The sequence below is a fragment of the Helicoverpa armigera genome, chromosome 14, assembly GCF_030705265.1.
Source record: "Helicoverpa armigera isolate CAAS_96S chromosome 14, ASM3070526v1, whole genome shotgun sequence".
Lineage (NCBI taxonomy): Eukaryota > Metazoa > Arthropoda > Insecta > Lepidoptera > Noctuidae > Helicoverpa > Helicoverpa armigera.
This window is the reverse complement of record NC_087133.1, coordinates 3,482,709-3,503,361: the sequence shown is the minus strand read 5'-3', so window position 1 is coordinate 3,503,361 and position 20,653 is coordinate 3,482,709. Positions and strand designations below refer to the sequence as shown.

Below are 20,653 nucleotides of genomic sequence, written 5' to 3'. Positions count from 1 at the left end.
CAACTGCTATATTTTATCTTTAAAAGTGAAATGCCTTAATCCGATACCCATCGAAATTTTTTGTGACTTATTTCTTATATAACGCTTTTATTCGGTGTTAAACAGACAAATCGGATTTGGAATGGATTAAGTTGCCCTATAAATCTTATTAAGGGACACTGTAAGCTTATTTGCAAGAATAGTAGGTTGTAACGGAATGGTAATGAGCACTTAGAATAAATTGCCGATGATGGAAACTGCTGCTTTTGTAATCAAAATATTTTTATTGGAAGAAATTGCAATTTTAAAAATGATTTTTCTGAAAATTGGGTTTGAGATTTTATGATAATAATTGCTTGCTTAGTTATATTGTGGAGAATTAAGGTTTTTTCTTTATAATTTACGAATATGATAAGGCGGTAAAAAGGGCTGAATAATAATGTCTATCTTCTGTACAAATCATTCTCCGACGATAATTATTGTTAAATGTCATAAACAATATTTTTACTCTAGCACAAGTCAGCCATCGACATTTATTTATTTGCAAACATGCATTTGAGGGCATTATTTTAGTACGTAATAGCTCAAATTAAATGAGGAAGTTTTTCTATAATCACGCAATTCTAAAGATTAAATAAGATGATACTAAAAAGACCAGTCGTCAAACGTCAATGTCATAATAAAAGGTCCTTTTGTAGGTAGGCGACGGGAAATGTCAACACACCACGCCGCGCCACCGCGGAGTCTCCGGGACTCCAGTAGAAAAAAGACTTGACTACATGATTGACTTTTCCTGTCCTCTTTGATTTTATTTATTTATTCTGTTTCATCAACGTAGCTTGGTGTAGAATTGACCGAGTACTTCTATACTTTTATAAAACCTTTTGTAATAAAATAGTTTTGTCGTGCGGTTTCAACTGCGTTTTGAAGCAACCGCCCCCATCACACGGGTTAAAAGTAGCCTATAGTAGCACGCAGTAGTAGTATAGTATGTCTTGTTTTGTCCTGTGTTTCTCAGGTTCTAGCCTTTGCACATGTGCAATTTTAATCGATTCAGTGGTTGACGTGAAAGCCGGACAAACAGACAGACAGAGTTATTTCGTATTTATAATATTACTGAGAATAAATTACAAAACAAGCGAACATAGATTTTTTTAAATTTTATATTACTATAGTAACAATTATGTTGAATCAACTCTTACATTTTGTAGATAATGATTAGTTTGTCTTTGTCTGTAATATCTCTGTTGCTCTTTGTGTTCGCCGCAGCAGTTTTTACAGCATCTCAAATTTTCCCCACCGCTCCTGAAACAGAAAAAAAAATATTTTTAAAGGGTGATTTTTTTGCTGGTATCTTTTTGGCAACACTGTTTTGGACAGATCACGCGTGAATCGTGTCTTATGTCATTGTCAAACTTGTTCAGTATGGTCTATAATTTAACCATGAATCGACTTACGAACGAACAACGCTTGCAAATGATTAAATTTTACTATCAAAGACGACAATGGCCGAAACGTTACTGTGAATGGCGAGCGCTACCGTGTGATGATTGGCGATTTTTTTTGCCCAAAATGGAAGAATTGGACATGCCTGACATGTGGTTTCAACAAGACGGTGCCACATGCCACACGGCACGCGAAACAATGGTCCAATTGAGAGCCGCCTTCGGTGAACAGTTTATCTCACGTTTTGGGCCCATCAATTGGCCGCCTAGATCGTGTGATCTAACGCCTTTGGACTATTTCTTGTGGAGCCATGTTAAGGCTCATGTCTACAGGGAGAACCCAGCAACGATTGACGCACTGGGAGCCAATATTGAAGCATTTATTCCTAAAATACCGGCTGATATGTTGGAGAGAGTGTGCCGAAATTGGGCCTTGCGAATGGGCCATCTAAACCGGAGCCGCGGCCAGCATTTGCATGAAATCATCTTCAAACATTAAATTATATTGACCGTTCTATCGATTCCAATAAAGATTTCATCAAAATTTTCAAACTTTTTGTGTTTTTTTTGAAAATCAAATCCTATACCTCTTAAAAAATCACCCGTTACAAATATTCATCATTGGCCACAGTGCATCTTGGTCAGATGATTGTGGCAGTGCTTGTCTAAGCGGTTATTAGTGCCGCAAGCACTTTCTTTTGTGGCTAAATAAGCCAAATACAAATATTAGTGACTTAAGAATTCTTAGTTTATTTTTAGAGACTCAGGAACTGTACCTATTTGAAAAAAATATACAGTTGTTTTCAGTTTTTTATAGTCCACTTATCGAGGAAGGATTTGTTTTTTTTTAACCGAATGAGTGGAGTAAATTACACAGGATAATGGGTGAAACAATGGCGGAAGCTACTTTCCCTTGTCCTCCTTGTACCATTGTCGTTTGAGGTGGTCATACCAACGCGTTTATAATAATTATGTGAAAAATATAAGTTGTTTTAAATAAAACAGGAGAACCGCTATAGCCGTACGATTTTCCCTTGAAAAAACTCGTCAAAATTCTTCTTTCTTTTATAAATTTTGTTTAAAAATGACCTGAAGGAATATTTTGAAACATAATACAGGCAGTGTAACGAGAGCGCCGGGAACAAAACAGAACGTAATTGACAGCGTCAAGTCGATAAGCAAAGGACTTTACTGTAGTTATATTTTTTAAGCTTTTTCACATCAGGGGATTTTCCACTCGGTTTTGCAATATGCGCGCTAGCCACACGATGCGCAACCGGTCGGTTCGTCGACTACCGACTAACTGAATGAAATGAAATAATGGAGTACATAGGGGCAGTATATAATGGAGTACATAGGGGCAGTATATAATGGAGTACATAGGGGCAGTATATATTGGAGTACAAAAGGGCAGTATATAATGGAGTACATGGGGGCAGTACATAATGGAGTACACAGGGGCAGTACATAATGGAGTACATAGATAAAAATACCGCTAGTGCGAAGCGTTGCACTGCATACGTTATTCGGGGTGTGTTTTGTTCGATCCTTTTCAAAGATATTCTAAGTAAGGTTAATGATAAATATAATAAGAAAATAAAATAAGTCATTAATATCGTATTTTATATATAATATTTAATATATTAATATCGTAAGACGTGCACTATATTTTTAAGACACATTATTGCATCAAAAATATGTACTTTTTAAGGAAACAAATATTCAGTTTTAATTATGAAACTTGTAATTTTCCCCTTAAAATTCTTTGAGGAAAACAACTGAAACCCCATGTTTTTCCGCATTCAGTCGTACAATGCCTTGTACAATCATTAAGGTAACATGTAGGTATTGTAGGTAATCATTTAATTTGAGTGACATTTCCTCATTCAAACAAAGAAAATTACTAATTATAGTGCTATTTTAGAATCTCTGTTCTGTAGCAGTAGGCTCTTTTATTTTTAGAACTTGAGAAAACGTACGTGATATTAAGCTACGAGAATAACTAGAGTAGCTTAAAGTTAAGAATACTTTTTGTATAGGTACTTTTATTTTAATAATCCCCGTATTTCGCCCGACAATAAACCCCACTTCCTCAGCATAATAGATAGCCGGGACTCGATAAAAAATCGAATTTTGATCGGATCTCGAAATAGAGCGGCGATGTCGAGCGATCAACGTTACTCAGTGTGTCGAAGCTATCCATCCGATGTTGTCACGGCTAGAGCCAGCCACTACCGGTAACTACCACGTTTCTCATCCGACGTTTTTCGCGGAAAAGGGAAGAAAAGTTTACTATGCTTATGACAGTCAACTTTGAAAAGTACTTAGTGATTTTATAGCGGATTTTTTATTATTGTAGTTTTGGAATTATTTAGGTATGACATACCCTTACATTTAGCAATATTGCAATTCGTTTAAAATATGAAAAAAGAAAATGTCGTCTCATTCTCACGTAGCAAGTTTTTCAGTCCATCCTTCAAATTCAGTTCATTGTCACACATAAATTATAGGACTGATAGTTTTTTTATTGTAATACATGACTGACCAAGATTGATAGAAAAAAATCTGTACCGCTAGGGAACTTCATCGGGTACCCTAAAATAGAACCAATTACCGAAGAAGGTTTAAAGTCATATATTTGGTTTTTTAAAAGGTCTGTTAACATAACAAGCTACTTACGGTAAGTTCTCAGCGATCCACGTGCAGAAGCAGCTCATCTTGATCCCGATGGCCACGTGGTCGCCGTCACACTCCACCCCGCCCAGCGTCACTGCCACAAGATGTCCTTGACGAATAGCCGGCGCGCCAGAATCCTCCTAATTAACATTATAATAAGGTTCAATTTACTACGATGACGGTTAGGTTGAATTAATCACGTAACATAAAATACGCATCTAAATATAAATAAATGAGGTGAAGAAGGTTCTTACAAATTTTTATTTTCTTACAAAGTTACCTTTGTCAATAAAAAATAATATTACATAAAAATCTACATACCGTGCTAATATAATGCTCTTCGGCTGCATAACATACGACTTCATTCGTGTCTGAAAAAAGCAAATAAAAGTATATTAGTTTTTTCATAAAATCATCGTAAACAGTTAAAATCCCAACCTTTTTGATTTTTATTCCATAAATTATTATTGCTAACCATACCTTAATAGTCATAGACAAAATAATTATACTAAACTGCTTACTAATTGAATAAAGCTTAGGCATCGCCTTATCCACTAATTTCTTGCAAGTTTGCACATTCACGAATCCGAAGATTTCTGTCGTCAGTTTATTTTCCTGGAAAAAAAAAAACTGTTTATTTTAACACCATTTATATAGGAAAACAGTTCATGAAAACAAAAGGTACTTCTATGCCAAGTACAAAAGCACTGCTTGTCTTAAAGACTCTCCACCCATTTGATTGCGGTCATTATTTGTTATGTAGTCATTGATTTGTTTGACATTTAATTTTACACCACATCACAAGTCCATTGAAAATTAGGTATTTAAATAATCATGTGTGCTACATAAATGGGCTTAGGCATAATAAAATACAAGTATTTTACTCCATTTGGTGATAATTTACCACACTGCCAGCTGATCTCCGCCATCCCTGGTAATGTTTTTGTATCTCATTTTCGTCTTTTTTATTTTGTTCTTTTGTGGTTTGGTCGGTTTCTGTAGTTGTTTCTGCTTCTATATCTTCCTGGAGAATAATTTAGTATTTTTAATTTTAATATCATATCCTTTTTCGTTAAGATGTCCTCGTAGCGGATTATCGGCTACGGCGGCGGCTGTTCTCATTTAAGGAGATTAGCCAACTGCGCTGGAATAATTATAGTGCACAAGCATTTGCGCAGACACACGTGCACTCACTATTCCTTCACTCTCATGACCGATGAATTATGATGATTTTCATTAAAATAATGGGTTGGTAAGAAGTGTGGGATTTTTGTCACTTTCGTTAAGAGATCTTGGATAGGTAACGTGAGCCTTAAAACATTATCAGTACCTAATCACGAACCTCTTTCGAAATCGATCTTGGTTGTCGTACCGTCCATATTGGTTCCTTATTCGTAGCAACATTCTGAAAAACACTTCAGCTTTCATAAGATAATAATGATGTTATTGTTATAACATTATGTTAAAACACGTTATTACAATATATAATTTCATTGTTAAAAAAATAAGCCTTAAATTAGACACTGTAAAATTATTAAAATTATTAATCGATAACTAATGACAAATGCGATTTAGTAACTTTTAGTAGTTTTTCTTGAACATTATTATATTGAATGAAGTTATTACTTCATACAACGCTACAATAATAACAATTGAAACAGTTCGTATCAACTAATTGAAATAGCAATTTGCGTAAAAAGAATACAACTGAGTTTGTGTCACGCTTCTGACTAGGGTTCCGTAAGTTTTACTGAATCAATTACATAGTTTATATTGTTCATATTTTTTTCGTGTCCCCATATCTAAGTACCTACCAATAGTTACAATGATCTACGAAAACTTATGAGGTACTAAATTATTGTTTTTTAGCTTTGCTGCAGCCTGCTGGGGCTGCGGGATTGTACGAAAGAGTTACCGTGGCCATGGTACATAAAGGGCTTAAGAAGGAACATGGTCGGTATTAGTCAGTAGAAGTCAATGAATGATTAGTTGAAGACAATTCCCCACAGCGGGAATGTATTCCATTAAAAAAAGTCTTTGCTACAAAACTCTTCAATCCTAAGATACGTTACTGGTGATTATTTTAATATAATTTTTTCCCAGTTAATGTATACGAGGTAATGTATGTGTGTTCGAGTACTGCGGAACCCACGAAAACTTCAAATTGTGAACAATAACATAGTAACGTAAACCGGTATCATCCAATTAGTATAGTGTTTTATTGTCATGAATTTTTATCACGCCCCGTCGGCTTTTATTCCGTGATTGAAATACATGTGGCAGATTTTCATTTAATTAACCAATTGAAACGTGACAGTATTCCATACAATAGAACTGAAAGTTTATTTTTAAGGATGATTTCTTGGAAAAATAGGAATATTGTTAAAACACAGGAATTTGAAACATTTATCTCAAAAAGAAATAACAAGACAGAGTTGGCGTTTTATGGTTTACCTATGCTGTGTTAATTTGGCGTCGATTTTCAGAGCTATGCAATTTTTTTTTAAGTCCTATTTGAACATAATCTGTAGATTATTATGTACAAATGGGACAAGTATATTCTACTGATAACGCAATGTTATAATTCAAACAAGAATGCTTCTAGCATATTTAGTAATAATGTATCTACAATAATGATAAATCATTCAGTCTTCTTACCAGAAGGTTTGGATCGACATAGCTTGTGTTCCTAGAAGATTTCTTGTATCGGTGTCTTAGTGCCTGTGAAGATTTTCTCATCCTCCTCTATAAATAAAATACAACCTTCATAAGAAACGAATACACAAATATGTTTATTATGTGTTCAGGAAAACATTTTGAAACAACTTGAATCGAAATCAAAATCCTTTATTTTCAGGCTGCATTTGTCCTTGGATACAAATTAGCCTGATTATTTTTCCGACCCAAATATCGACCAATAGAATTGCACCATTCGACGTCACGTGGTACAACCTACATGGTATTATACTGAAAATTTTTTGAATATTTTCTCTGGTCGTTGCTACGTCAAACTGACAGGTTGTGGCCGACATTTGGGACGGAAAAATAATCTCCGAATACCACGAGCTTCATAATTATCTGGCATTTCCCTCAAGGTTCCTGCAAACAAATAAAGTCGTCAAGTTTTCAGGAAATCACTCGCGCTTCGCGCTCGTGATTTTTTAACCTGAAAAACTTGACTCCTTCATTTGTTTGCAACGAACCTATCGGGAAATACCCGATAATTTTGAAGCTCTTGTGGTATTATAAGTGAAAATCAAGCAATTTTTGAACGTCAAAAACAAAAGACAGCCTCCAAAACGCCCGCTCTTCACCACTTCCTATGTGTTTTTGCTGGGAAGAAGAAGTGGCGCAACAAACTCCCCAGCAACACATGTCTGTCTATTAGGTTAGAAGAGCCAATATTTATACACAACACGTCAAATTAAAATAAAATTGGCTAAAAAGCATACCTTCCTTCTTATTTGAGACGTCGTAGTATATCGATTCTTAGTGGCGTCGGTCCTGCTTGGGTGGAACGTCGGCTGTTGGCTAATGATAATTTATTTTTATTCATTAGCTATATGAAAACTTAACAATAGATAAAAAGAAGGTACAGAAGACAGAGAGCCTGTTAGAAATCCACGCTAATGATAGCTTAGAAATAATTTGAATACACATCAGTGCCGTTTTTATGAAGTAATAGTATCTATTATACAACGGCAGTTTTCAAACACTGAGAGCGCAGACACTCCAAAAATTCAGTCGGCCGATAGTTGGTTTCTTCTCATAAATCAGTATGAAGACGAATGGAAGTACACACGTAATAACGGTTAGGTATTTTTTCGGTATCTGACCGACAAAAAATTTGACTCAATTCACGATTTTCAATAATATTTTGTTCCTGCCAAGAGCCGACTAAATAGTCTGTAGTGTGCGTTCAGGAAAAGAATGGAGTACAAAGATGCAGAATAATGTGGTACGTTGGTCTACGGCTCCTGGTAGTGCGACGCGTTGGTCGTACGCTGCTCGCATCAGGTTCCCCGCCTTGAGCATCCAGTCTCAAGATATTTGGATACCGTTCGGTAGAATCCTGAATCCTTGAATTCTTTTGATTAGAAGAATCTGATTTATCCCGCTGGGGAAAGATAATTTTTATTAGTGAATATTTCTCTATTCGAATTCTTCATGTGAAGAAAATTCACAACACTGACAGAAGAAGATCTCTTCGAATCTACGATAGAGATTGTGATTTTGGTCCACAAGCGTGGATTCAAAACAACTTTTATTCCCAAAATGATTATTGTTTAATTTATTATGTTTGGTAACGAGGTCTGAACATTTGAGACTAAAGCTAGACCAAAAGTAAACAGGCTGTGCCTGTTTTCGCTTTCAGACTAGCGGATTTTCATCACGCATAGCAAAACCGAGCGTAAGTGTACGCACACTACATTCGAGCGGTAAAATTCCTTACTAACCCGTTATATGTTGGAGCGCAAATATATGAGAGACACAATTGATATTTTATTGTTTTATAATTAGAAGAGGTTAAACGTCATCTTGTGCGCGAAGTTGTCAATTGTCTGCCGTCTAGCGATACTGCAGAAAATCCGTTGGTGAAAGAAAGCTGTTCAATATTATTATATTTTAATAAGGAAAAAGCAAATTACCTCATTGCTTTGGTCTTGGTTTTCGGAGCTGTACGCTACTCGCAATGGACCGCCAGTAGAGGCGCGCGGTTCGCAAGATTCCTTGCAAAAAAATAAACATTTATCACTCAATAGATAGCTTAAAACTTTCATCATCGTTATGAAACAAGGCTCTCCGCCGCGCCAGCCTGTAAGTATATCTATTTGCAATAAAGTCAGAAACTACTGAATTGATTATCGTGCAGATTTTGCCAACAGAAAGTTTAAGTGCTTAGGAAAGTTTTATTTTAAATTTGTATATTTAAAGTTTCGATTTTAAGATTCGATTGTTTGTTTGCTTTTAAATACTGGACCGATTTGAAAAAAATACTTCACGGACGGGAATATATACGTGACAAAAACTACATTTATCCAAGTAGAATCCGGACATTCAGAACCACAAGAAACAGTTCGTTTTAGATAATAATATAAAAAAAAACACTAACATTATCTTCATTCGAATCACATTGTCGTTTTCTTGCAAACTGCTTGCTTCCACGCGTGGATAACTCGGTTAGCTAAAAGAAAAGCACCAATAATATGAAAGATAGTTCGTTGCACGCCTAATATATATAAAGTATTCACACTAACACATATATGGATCCGTATTTAATTAATAAATAATTCTTACCATATCATTCTTGCAATGCCCCCAACTGAGAACGGTGACATTAGAATCCACAGGGGTCAACGCACTCTCTCCCATCAAGGGCATAACATTGCCCGGTTTGTCTGACGTCATTCCCGCAAAAGTGAAGACCAAAGCGAGATCAGCTGTCCAGCCTCTATATTTAGGATGTGTGATAACTCTTTCTATAGGCAGATAGTTCTCGTAACCCGTTTCATACATTTTCCTGGTACCGATGACCACGAATGAGGCGGTTAGTTCGGCCTCTGCGTCTTTGCTGTGGCCGACACTGAGGACAAAGTCTTGCAGTTACATTATTATAATCCTTGTGTAGACGGTTTGGTTGTAGCCCCTGCAAATTTTATGGTGTCAAAGTTTGTAACCCTCTTAGGTCCACTCAACTAACAAACCAATACCTCTGTGTTGAGTCGTTGGAGAATCCAATTTTCAATAGTACTACTGGCATTTTGAAGGTCAAATTCTTTGGTGTATTAAGTTTTGAGTGCCGTGAAAACTATAATTTTATCTGCCAACAAACCAGGCTAACAGGCTAAAGAAAATGGATCGAATAATATTAGGTACACAAGTTCTTGCAGATACAGTCTGACATACATAAGTAGGTATATTATGGATTATCTATAGACATTATTAAACATTAGTACGTACATAATTCAAGAATATAAATAACGGCTGTTACATACAGCCCTTATTAACTTATTGACGAAGGCTGTAGGGACTGGCTGTTCATGAGTCCACATTATGTAGGTCAATTTTGAATTATTTGGTATCTTGAATTATTTGAATAGCAGACTATGTAGGATTGAATTTAGAAGGGGCTTAGTAATTAATAGGTATTATATCTAGCATTTTGTCCATGGAGGACTGTATATTTTTTGCCTACTTTCGCAGAAGTGCCGACTAAAAGAACTAAGTATTCTTTCTACTACCATAAAAACTAGATACATAAAATAATTTGACCTTCCCCGGTAAGGAAGATCAAGGTCAGGAGGGTGGGTATCATTAATATGGATGTTTCGTAATACATTTATCATCTACCTGGAAAGTTCAAGACGTAAGTGAATTCCGAAATCATAATATCTGCGATTCTCGAAAGTTCTATCGATATACATACTAAGAGGAGTTTCGAATTCAAAATGCGATAGTTCTAGAAAGTTCCAAAGGTCGTTTAGACTAAACAAACAAATAACTAGACCAAGTACACGAGTATTCTTTTGGAGTATTTTTGTATTATTTTCCTTTCAAAATCTATAAAATCTAAGATATAAAATACTTAAAGAGTAAACTTACAAGCAATGTGCAGCAGTTATAACTACATTATCATGTATGATGGTGCCAGTACATGTTTTTTTCTTGCCATCAGAAAACACGACGCTGGAACAATAATGAAAATTTAGAAATTATGAAGGGATCATTGCCAGGAAATATAAGAAAAGTCCTTTATCAAAATAAAATCAAAAAATAAAATAAAAGCAAAGCCTTTGGGATCCAGTAATGTTTATGTCCTCCTAGCTGGCTGTCGGCAACGGTGACTGATCTCATATGATACCACCCAGCTACCCATGGTATAAATATATATAAATAAATAAATAAATAAAGTGAGTTCCTTTCTATTGAAATTTTAAAATATTTTGTATTAAACTATATATTTACATACTCAATCAAGGCCACGAATGTGTGGTTGTCTAGAGGCGGCTCCTTTTTCTTTTCTGGTTCATTCAAGTCTGCGGAAATACATGAGACGTCTACATACAAAGGTTTTATTTAATTATTTTGTAGACACTAGCTAGAGCTCAACGCTCAACAATGTGGGAATATATAATTAAGCTAAAAATTATGTAATGATGCCTTCGACAAAATATGTAATGGTTTTAGCATATTATAATTGATCAATGTAGCTTATCGTATTATGTGACTTAAATACCAATTATGAAACGTCATTTTAGGCTAGTTGCAGTTTATATGCCGTTACGTTTTTTATGGCGTTTTCCCGCTTTTCACCACGCTCTTTTGAAATTCAATTATAGTTCAGCCTTTTACAACGATATTATAACAAAGTAACTAAGGTGCACATTGGTTTTAAATCACTAAAGTTAGGGGGCTATTACGTGCGTCATAAAATAAAAGAAATACGAACCGCCGTCCTCATTTTGGCCGGCCACAAAACTAAAATTTGTTAATACAGTGCAAATGGCCGCGGCAAACACAATTTTAGCCAAGAACATTCCGATATTACTTCCATACCGAAACCAGTATGTAATGAGATATTTTTTTAATTAAATTGATAAGCCGACTGCATGCAAAACTGTACAATATGATATTGCTCGAATTGATTTATGTGAAGAAATATTATTGCAACATTTCTCGATAACTGGTTATGGTTTTATAGCTGTGAAATGGGGCTGCTTTGATTGTTTTGCTTTTTTTACAGTGTATGGTAATGTATATTTTTGATCGATTTATAAAGAGGTTTTGAAAGTTTTTTTTTGTATTTTTAGTGTGTTTAGGTATTTACTGTTTAAGTTATCTATGTATTTGTTTAATATCACCTAATCGTCAGGTAGCAAAGAGGGGTCAGGTTATACTTCATTACTTATATCTTATTATAATTCTTCAAACATCAATTATTATTCTATTTAAATGGTGTTTTGACACTCCTAACATCAATCACTAGATTAAAATTAATCAAACACTGAATATTTTTACAGACAAAATTATTTCAGCAATAACGAATAAAATATCTTGTCGACCGAACTTCACTCAAGCATCGGGTAAAATGCACATAGATTAAATTGAAGAACTTGGGATCCAAGCCTCAACAGTTTGGGTCACAATGCAGCGATCCCAAGTCAAATAAGCCATCTTGAGGGGCTCTGAAGAGGACCGGAGCCAGGTCAAGTGGCCTGGTCCAAGAAAATTGTCGAGATTAGATGGCATTTTTTGTTGACAGATACTTCTGCACGTATATGTCCACATGCGGGGTCAGATATTGTGTCAACTTATGTTTTTCTTAGAATGGACCCTTTTGGGACGAGGTCGGTAATTTCACTTGGGTTAAGTGGGGTATATTTTTTGATGAAAATGTTATTCTGTGTTTTGTGGATGATGTATGTTAATATCGTATCCATTGAACTGCCAATAAAATTGGATAAATGATTAGTGATTTGCTCTGCAATAAATACACGGATGATGCTAATAATGGTACAACATCCTGTAAACTGTAGAGGTATTATTATGGCTTATGTTTAAGTGATCACCAGATATAGTAACAAATAGCAGACAAAAATAGTAAATGATCACCAAAATGAAACTCGCATTTTAATGTAAAACTATCACCAAAGTTTTAACACTTTGCTATCCTATTTAAGTGAAATTACTCCAAAATAAATCATGCGTAAGCCAAAAATAGTAAACGATCACCAAAATTAAACCACCATTTTAAAGTAAGATTACAACCAAAGTTTTTAAATTCTGCTATCCTATTTAAGCAAAATGAGTCCAAATAAATCATTGTTATCCCAAAAGTAGTAAATGATCACCAAAAGTAGTAAAAGATCATCAAAATTATACCAGCGTTTTAATAAAAAATGATAATCAAAGTTTTTACATCTTGCTATCCTGTTTAAGTAAACTGACTCCAAAAAAATAAGTTCGGCCTGATACAATAAATGTAATAACATTATGGGGACCCTTTTCCTGCACTAGGGTGGAAAATTGTCTATTGCATGCCTCTAAACAGTGCGATAAGAGTGTGTTTTCGAGGGAGTGTATTGAGAAACACATTCTTCTTCTTCTTTCTCCTGCCCTGTTCTCAATTTTACTTGGGGTGGGCGCAATATGTCATTTTCTTCAATTTTCCCCTGTCACTCGTCATATTGACACTCACGCATGCTTTGCAAGCCGGACACATAACTTAATATGGCATCATAATACTTTATTTGGTAATAAGCCTACATTTTATGGCAATCACAGTGACTTATTTAGGCAAAAATAATACATTAATTTGGTCATCAAGAGTTGGTGATCATTTACTAAATTTGGTGGTCGAATACAATTTAAAGTGAAGTCGTGACTAAAATAGCTGGTACTATTACATTTTTAGACTTTATTTTTCTGGTGTTCAGTAGCTATTTCTGGTTACAAAACTTAGGGTATCAAAGCATTTTATGGTGGTCATTATATTTGTTCCCTATTATTATTAGGCAACCCGAATCTATCTGTAGGTGTTGATTTTATATGGATGCTTATCTTGACCGGAAGATATCTTAGTCAATACTATGATGGGGATTCGTTCTAACCAACAAAGCATTTCAGTCTTTCAAAAGCAAAACACACAATAAAAAAGGTCATACCCACTCGTTTACACAGCTTGTACCAGCTATTAAAGTAGCGGCGAGAAAAGAATTGGCCATAGAACCGACCATTATGTTGTGGGTTGTTACCGAGGCGATAGTCCCATAATCCCATGTAAGGTTTCTACGTAGTATCGCGCTTAAACATGTATAATATTGACATTACTTCCTCCTTAAACTTCGGTCGTTATGTTAATGCACGATGTTAGGCCGTTTATCATTGATGTAATAAGATTTACACTTAAAGACCTTGGAGAATTTGGGACTTGTATTTGTATTTGATGTGTGAAGTTGCTACAAATGTTAGCAATGTTCAAATAGTCTGGAATATCTTGGTAAAGTAAATGGTAACATTGTATTGTTATATCTAATGTCTGGGTTAAAGACTTGTAAAGCTTAGTCTGCAGACCTTTTACTCAACAAAGTGCTTTAGCAATAAAACAACATGGAAATGCAATAAAACAGAAAGTAATCAAACAAAGCGCTGTTGGCGATGTTCAACAAATATTTTTCAACATTTCCATACCGATACACGAACGCCATAAATAACAGTAGTGTACAATCCTCACATACATCAAAACAGATTAACTCGAGCAATTCCGAAATAACTGGCACTGAGAAAATGGCGGAAAAGCTATGCTTTATAACCACTGTTGTCTAGGAAGCGGAGCGCTTAACTGAAATAATTTGTAGAAAATAAGCGCGAAATTTACTGCGCTCGGGAGTCTCTCGACTTGAATTTATTGTACGCAGCGCAATTGTGGAATTTTAAACAGGTCGGCCGCAGTGCAGAAAGGAAGTTTGAGGTTGTTGTACGTGCGGCCTGGCCAAGGGAACAACTATCGTGCGTATCGTAAATCTAGAATTACGTAACACGTTCCAAGTAGACGGGCTTTTGTTTGTTTTGTTTAAACTGAAGGTCAGATAGTGTATCGATTTCTGAACAAAACTAACCTGAATAACAATGGGATTACGTTGAAAACATCAAATAATTTTGAACAAGGACCCTTACAACTTATCGACGAGAACAGGCACTTATGAGTTGCCGTCTAGGTAAATAAGAGCACAAATCATAATTTTACTTTCGAGATGATTCAAACAACGTTATGAAAACAGCCACTTATAAAAATAATCTTGCATAATAGTAACAGTTATGTAAAAATATGCAAAATTCTTGATTTTACTTTAACATAGCGGACAGAAATTCCATGAGATTCAACAAGTTTCAACTCTTGCACTAGTTTCGCGTTTTTAGTTGGTAAAGTATTTGCAATCCGGGTTAGTTTAAGTTCTAAACAATGTTGCTGCTTATCATCATACGGGAAGTTTTGACACCTCCTCAGCTAGTTTCGGTTTTAGTTCAACTTAGTGTAGTTTATATAAGTTATAAATAACAGTAATCTAAACTTCACCAAAAACTATGTTACAAAAGTTATTGCCTACATCTCATGTAGAAACTACAGCGCTTTCGCACTGGCAGATTTTCGGCTCAGTTTTTCCTAGTGGATTGCACGGACAATGGACATTGTGTCAATATACTGAAAACAATTGACAACTGCCGACGACCGGGTCAAAAGATGACACTCGAAACCAGTGGCGGATTAAGAGTATCCGAGGCCCTAAGCACAGAGCCTGTGTAGACCCCCTATTACTTAAATGGAAATAGAAGGTTGAAGAAATTGACCGAGTGAAGCGAGCGTGATACACATGTAGTTTCAAATGCGCGAGCGAAGCGAGCGCGAAATTTTTTTCGGACTCGTACGGAGGTAAAATTTATCCCAAACGTACTTAATTTTTTGTTTGTTGACAAATGCAAAAACGAAGGCACATAGTTTCTGAATACGCGAGCGAAGCGAGCGCGAAATTTTAATTATTTTTATTATAGACTCAGAACCAAAATTACGTACAATGTAGCCCAAACGTACTTAACTTTTAATTTGTTGACAAATGTAAAAACGAGGACATATAGTTTTTGAAAACGCGAGCGAAGCGAGCGGGAAATCTTGATTATGTTTTAAGACTCAGAACTAAAATTTCGTAAAAGGGCTACATTTCAAACCTTCATTTCTTTCTGTTGGACAAGTAAGATGGATAACGTAAGATCGATAACAACGTCCGCGGACTTAACCGGTGGTCCGCGGACCACTTGGAATGCCTCCAGGCACCACCAGCCCACCACCACCAGGACCACTGATCTAAAGCATCCAAAATTTTCGGATATGTTTGTTATATTGCACTCGTAGTTACAGCGTGAGCTTCCCAACGACTGTACGATAGCGACTTCGGAACGCTATCGTTGCCTATTAATTCTTTGCCCAACGATGAGTAGAAGCCGAAAAAAAATTGTATAACAACTGCACAATTGAAAAAAAAAATCACTGCGATCGTACAACAATCAACAGCACTGCGACCAATCAAGTTTAGAGGCGGGGGTGTATGAAGGGTCACTCCCGAACTGCTCGCGCCTTGTGATTTCGGATATATTGTGGATGAATCTCGATAAAATGTAGGTATAAAATGAAACGCCAGCAGAGGATGGAGGCCCCTGGAGAACAGGGGCCCCAAGCACGTGCTTGTTGTGCTTATAGGGTTAATCCGCCACTGCTCGAAACCATTTAATCAAAGAATTGAAATTAACAAAAGAAAATCGGTAAAACATTCTAAACAGAGTTACAAATTCCTACGATCGTACACCAGTGAACACCCCATTCCTTCTCTTAGATCACAAACAGCCGGCATCGCGGTAACTGAGTAACATATATCACTCAGGAAACAATCAAATCTTCGTCACTCACAGTCCCTCTTCAGCGTCGGTCTAACGCGTTTTAGTGCTATTAAAGAGATTGCCGTTTTTCGTATATTTTCTACCATTCTGTTGTACGTTGTGCTGTTGGTTGAATTGTGGAAATAAAATTGGATGTAACAGCAAATTGAATGATGTTTTTGATTTATATTTTTGCAGCGATTGTATGGGAAAAATCTCTAAATAACGTTTCAGCATTATTAAGTAAATAGGTATTTTTTTATCATTTTTCAGAGACATGCAATTTAGCCTTGGCACCTATACAGAAACTTATTCTTATTTAAATTATGTCTATTCTTTTTAGTCTATTAGCCTAAACTTCATATGTAAAACACATTTCACGGCTAAGTTTATATTGGCCGAATCAGTCTGACATCGGCCTGTACCCGGCCGAGCCGAGGGCCTGTTGACAAGCATTTTGTACAAGCCACAGTTATTCGCTCCACAAAATCGGAAACTATTTGTTCTGTAACAAATTATTCGAATATTGTAATATTGGCCCTTGGGATTTCTGAAGGGTTAATCGAGACAAGTACCTACTTTAAATTGTGAAGAACCTATAGACTAATTCGTTTCAGTACATAAGTGGAGGCTATTGATTTGTATTGAAAGTAATATTTACTCGTTGTATTTTTTAAAGTTTATCAGTATTAATATAGATTTCATCCAGTCTCGTTTTAATAAGTAAAACAATCCGAAATGAAGTAAAGCAAAGATCAAAATTATAACTATTAGGTACAAGACTTTCCTACTTTTAATATTGTAAATTAAAAAAAAAATATTGCAGAGTATTTCAAAAAATACATTCTTACTTCCTCGAGGCAGCAAAATATTATTAAAAAATTCCTTAGCCGCCGTTTTTGTTTGTAATGCAATGCCGCCGTAATAGGAAATCCTGCAGTTCCTTAATTTCATATTAAAAGCGATTCTCAAGAAAATTTAAATGAAAAGGAAATCCGTCAGGCGAAATACAAACAGTTTTTCTATTTCATATTTGCATTTTAATATGATTTGAATATGCAATGCAGGAAAATTAATATGAAATTAAAAACCCACAAATAAATTACGGCAAAGGCAAGGAAATTAATTTTAACTTTCGAAGTCTTTTTTTACAAACACGCTAAAAAAACTCAATACTTGTATAAAGTTTTATTTCACCCATCGTCTTGAGATATTATAAAGAAGAAAAGAATTTGCGTTGAACGATTTTTCTAAGGTTCCTACGAATACGAAGACTTGAGATCTTATGAGACTTTCGAGAAATAGTATAGAAAAGGAATAGAAAACTTCAAGGAAAAGGTATATATACCGCGGCATGTTTGTAGCTTATTGCCTATTCCTATTCCGAAATTGGTTGCAAACAAGTATAACTTTTTCTCAGAAACTGTTAAGGCGCACTCCATAATATTCCCTAATTTACAACGGGGCGCCCTAAAAAGTACCTGACATTTAATCAACCTGTCTGTGACCTGACGTGGCACCTTAATAAGACAAGCTGCTAAAATTTATTGTGCTCAATTAAAGCTCAAATTGCAAAGGGTCATGTATGTAGGGAACCTAATATTCCTCACCCATTCCCTCTAGTATATGGCCTGAAACAACGTGTTATTTGTTCTGTTAAACAAGTAAATTAAATGGAAGGTTTAGTTAGCTCATAAACATGGGAAATTAGTGATGGGTGAACCGTGTGTTACAGACTTTATTTACCTGCGATCTGTGTTGTTCGAACAGTTTACTTTGTAAGGCGGATCACACACTACCATTTACGAAATGTGTAACCACTTTTTTTTTAAATAGTGTGGATTAAGCCTAAGATTAACAGATATTTAAAGAAATATATAATTTTATATATTGTCATGAAAGAAAACATAATTTGAATGAAGTATATTGATGTTTAGATTATAGTACTAAAATAAATTGACGACTTCTTTTAGTCCTAACTACGGCTATTCATAGAAGTGGAATAGCAGTTATAAAAATACATTTTTCGGGAATGTGGTAACTAAAAAGTTGACTTAGTTTTTAAAAGCTGTTTAATTAAGAAAGAACTTGAAACACTTAGAACTAGAATCATCTAGTTATTTAGGGTTTTCGGACCATTTAATATAGGGTCTATTATCTTGAACTTGCACGAGTAGGCATAATTTGTAACAAGAATTTTCCATTAAGATTATCCACACACTGTAGACTAAACAGTCGCCCGACAGTTGACCCGATGGTTGTAAAAAATATTTTGTTAACATTGTGAATTAGGTATCTATCAGACAGAGAGCGGTCGAGCGTTCTGCGTTCGCGTTTTGCGTTCGAGCTCTACTACTACTACTTCGACTTGACCGACACGGTCAGAATACCTCCTGTGTGTAGTATATCTATGTAACGTCATATGAAACAAAGAACGCAAAACTGAGGTCGTTCTGATTCCGGTCTGATCGTCGTTATAGGTATGCATACTCCCATGCTTATCAAGCGCCCGTTTATACTGTTGGCTGACTTAAAGTTTGCAGTCTGCTAGTATTCTAAAGCTATAAAAGTTTAACAGTGGCGTCAAGTATTTCACTTATGTTAATTGAATACTCTCGCTCCTGTAATCTAGTAATTGAATGGCAGAATAAAATGCGAAGTTCGAGTTGAATAGGGGTTTCCATCAAGATGTTAGATCCCATCTTCTGTTGGTCACTCTGAGACTTGGCTTTACGATCTCTATTATAAACTATAGCTTAAACTTTGATTACGGCTGTTGTGAGTTTTTATTATGGCTGTTTCCTCAACACCAAAGCCTAGTGAACTATAACAGAATTATGCCTCTATATACCTCCAGTTTCCTGCTCCTTAAAAAATATTGCTTACCTATTAAATAAGTGACTCCGAAAATAATCTTAACTATAATTGCGTATAAAATTAACTCTTACGCAGAATACTTCAACAATCACTTTTTCAACATAAATCCATTAACGTTAAAAGCAAGTTAATAATAATTTGGGCCAAATTAACCCGCGCTCGGTATCTCAACGCAGTTAACGAACTGAAAATAAATAAATAATTTCATGTAAGCCAATATCCAATCAGTAGAAAACAATGATGTAATTTGATAGCTATTAACTCTGCAGGATGGGAACGACGTAATTATTGGGACAATCGATTAAACAAAGGTATTTAAATCGATTCTGCTTCGTAATGCTATGTAATTGGATTTTGTTTGAGAAGATATTAAATATTGTTTCTTTACTTTGTCATTTTTTTTGAGTAATGGCTTGCGATGAAGATTTCAGTCAGCATGATTGCAAAGTATATAAGCTATTTATGTACAAAGGAAAGGACATTTTTCGAAATTGATTTCCAAATCAAACGGAATGGTCCGGACGCTGATTGATGTAAGAATGTTAATCATGCAGTTCTAAGTATAGGCGAACAGCATAAAAACGAATTCGCATACTTTCGAAACCACCATGGCAGCGATACCTTAATAATGCAATTATTCCTATAAATATGTAATGTTAATGTTAATGTTCTCTGAACTTTTACGAAAACAATGCAAGATGATACAAACCGATTACGCTGCGCTTCTCAGAGAGTTCACGTTGGTTCGCAATATAATTTATAATGACTATCTAAAGTCATTTAAAATTACACCCATTAAGATGTTTAACAGCAACTTTCCTATAAGTTTTTCAGAGTTTCCATTGGTCCCAATACACTAATCTTTTCTTAACTTCGATAGGATCACGTCCAGCGAATATAAAAGATAATGATCCGAAACAAAACTCATCCATTGCCAATAATTCGATTTCCCTACAGGAAACCAAAAGAATGTTCGAGAAAATATAATAAAATACTTCTTACTTCCTGAACTATGAGCGTTAAAGTGAGTACAGTTTCACTAGTTCGGGAATTGTGCGAAAGAAAGAAACATTGGATGACTACTGTACCTAGTTTAGGAAATTATTCTAATATAAGTAATTTTTTCCTTACAATAAACCATATCTATGAAAAAAAAAACTAATAAAAAGTCAATTACAATTCAAAAGATTTACAAGTAAAAAGCCAAAACTACGTTTATCCTGAATAAACACTAGGGTAAGGGTAGG

At 35.3% G+C, this 20,653-nt stretch overlaps 1 protein-coding gene across 1 annotated transcript; it reads right to left on the bottom strand.

The window, feature by feature from the left end:
- Nucleotides 1-1,130: 1,130 nt before the first annotated feature.
- LOC126053485 (uncharacterized) lies at nucleotides 1,131-11,810 on the bottom strand. Its single transcript, XM_064037883.1, has 15 exons — nucleotides 11,551-11,810; nucleotides 11,071-11,137; nucleotides 10,704-10,787; nucleotides 9,399-9,684; nucleotides 9,214-9,285; nucleotides 8,750-8,830; nucleotides 8,063-8,217; nucleotides 7,553-7,631; nucleotides 6,759-6,845; nucleotides 5,443-5,505; nucleotides 5,005-5,124; nucleotides 4,622-4,715; nucleotides 4,422-4,471; nucleotides 4,104-4,240; nucleotides 1,131-1,284 (listed from the first exon to the last, which is right to left on the bottom strand). The coding sequence occupies exons 1-15, from the start codon at nucleotides 11,636-11,638 to the stop codon at nucleotides 1,161-1,163; spliced, it is 1,587 nt and encodes a 528-aa protein (XP_063893953.1). The 5' UTR covers nucleotides 11,639-11,810; the 3' UTR covers nucleotides 1,131-1,160.
- Nucleotides 11,811-20,653: the final 8,843 nt, after the last annotated feature.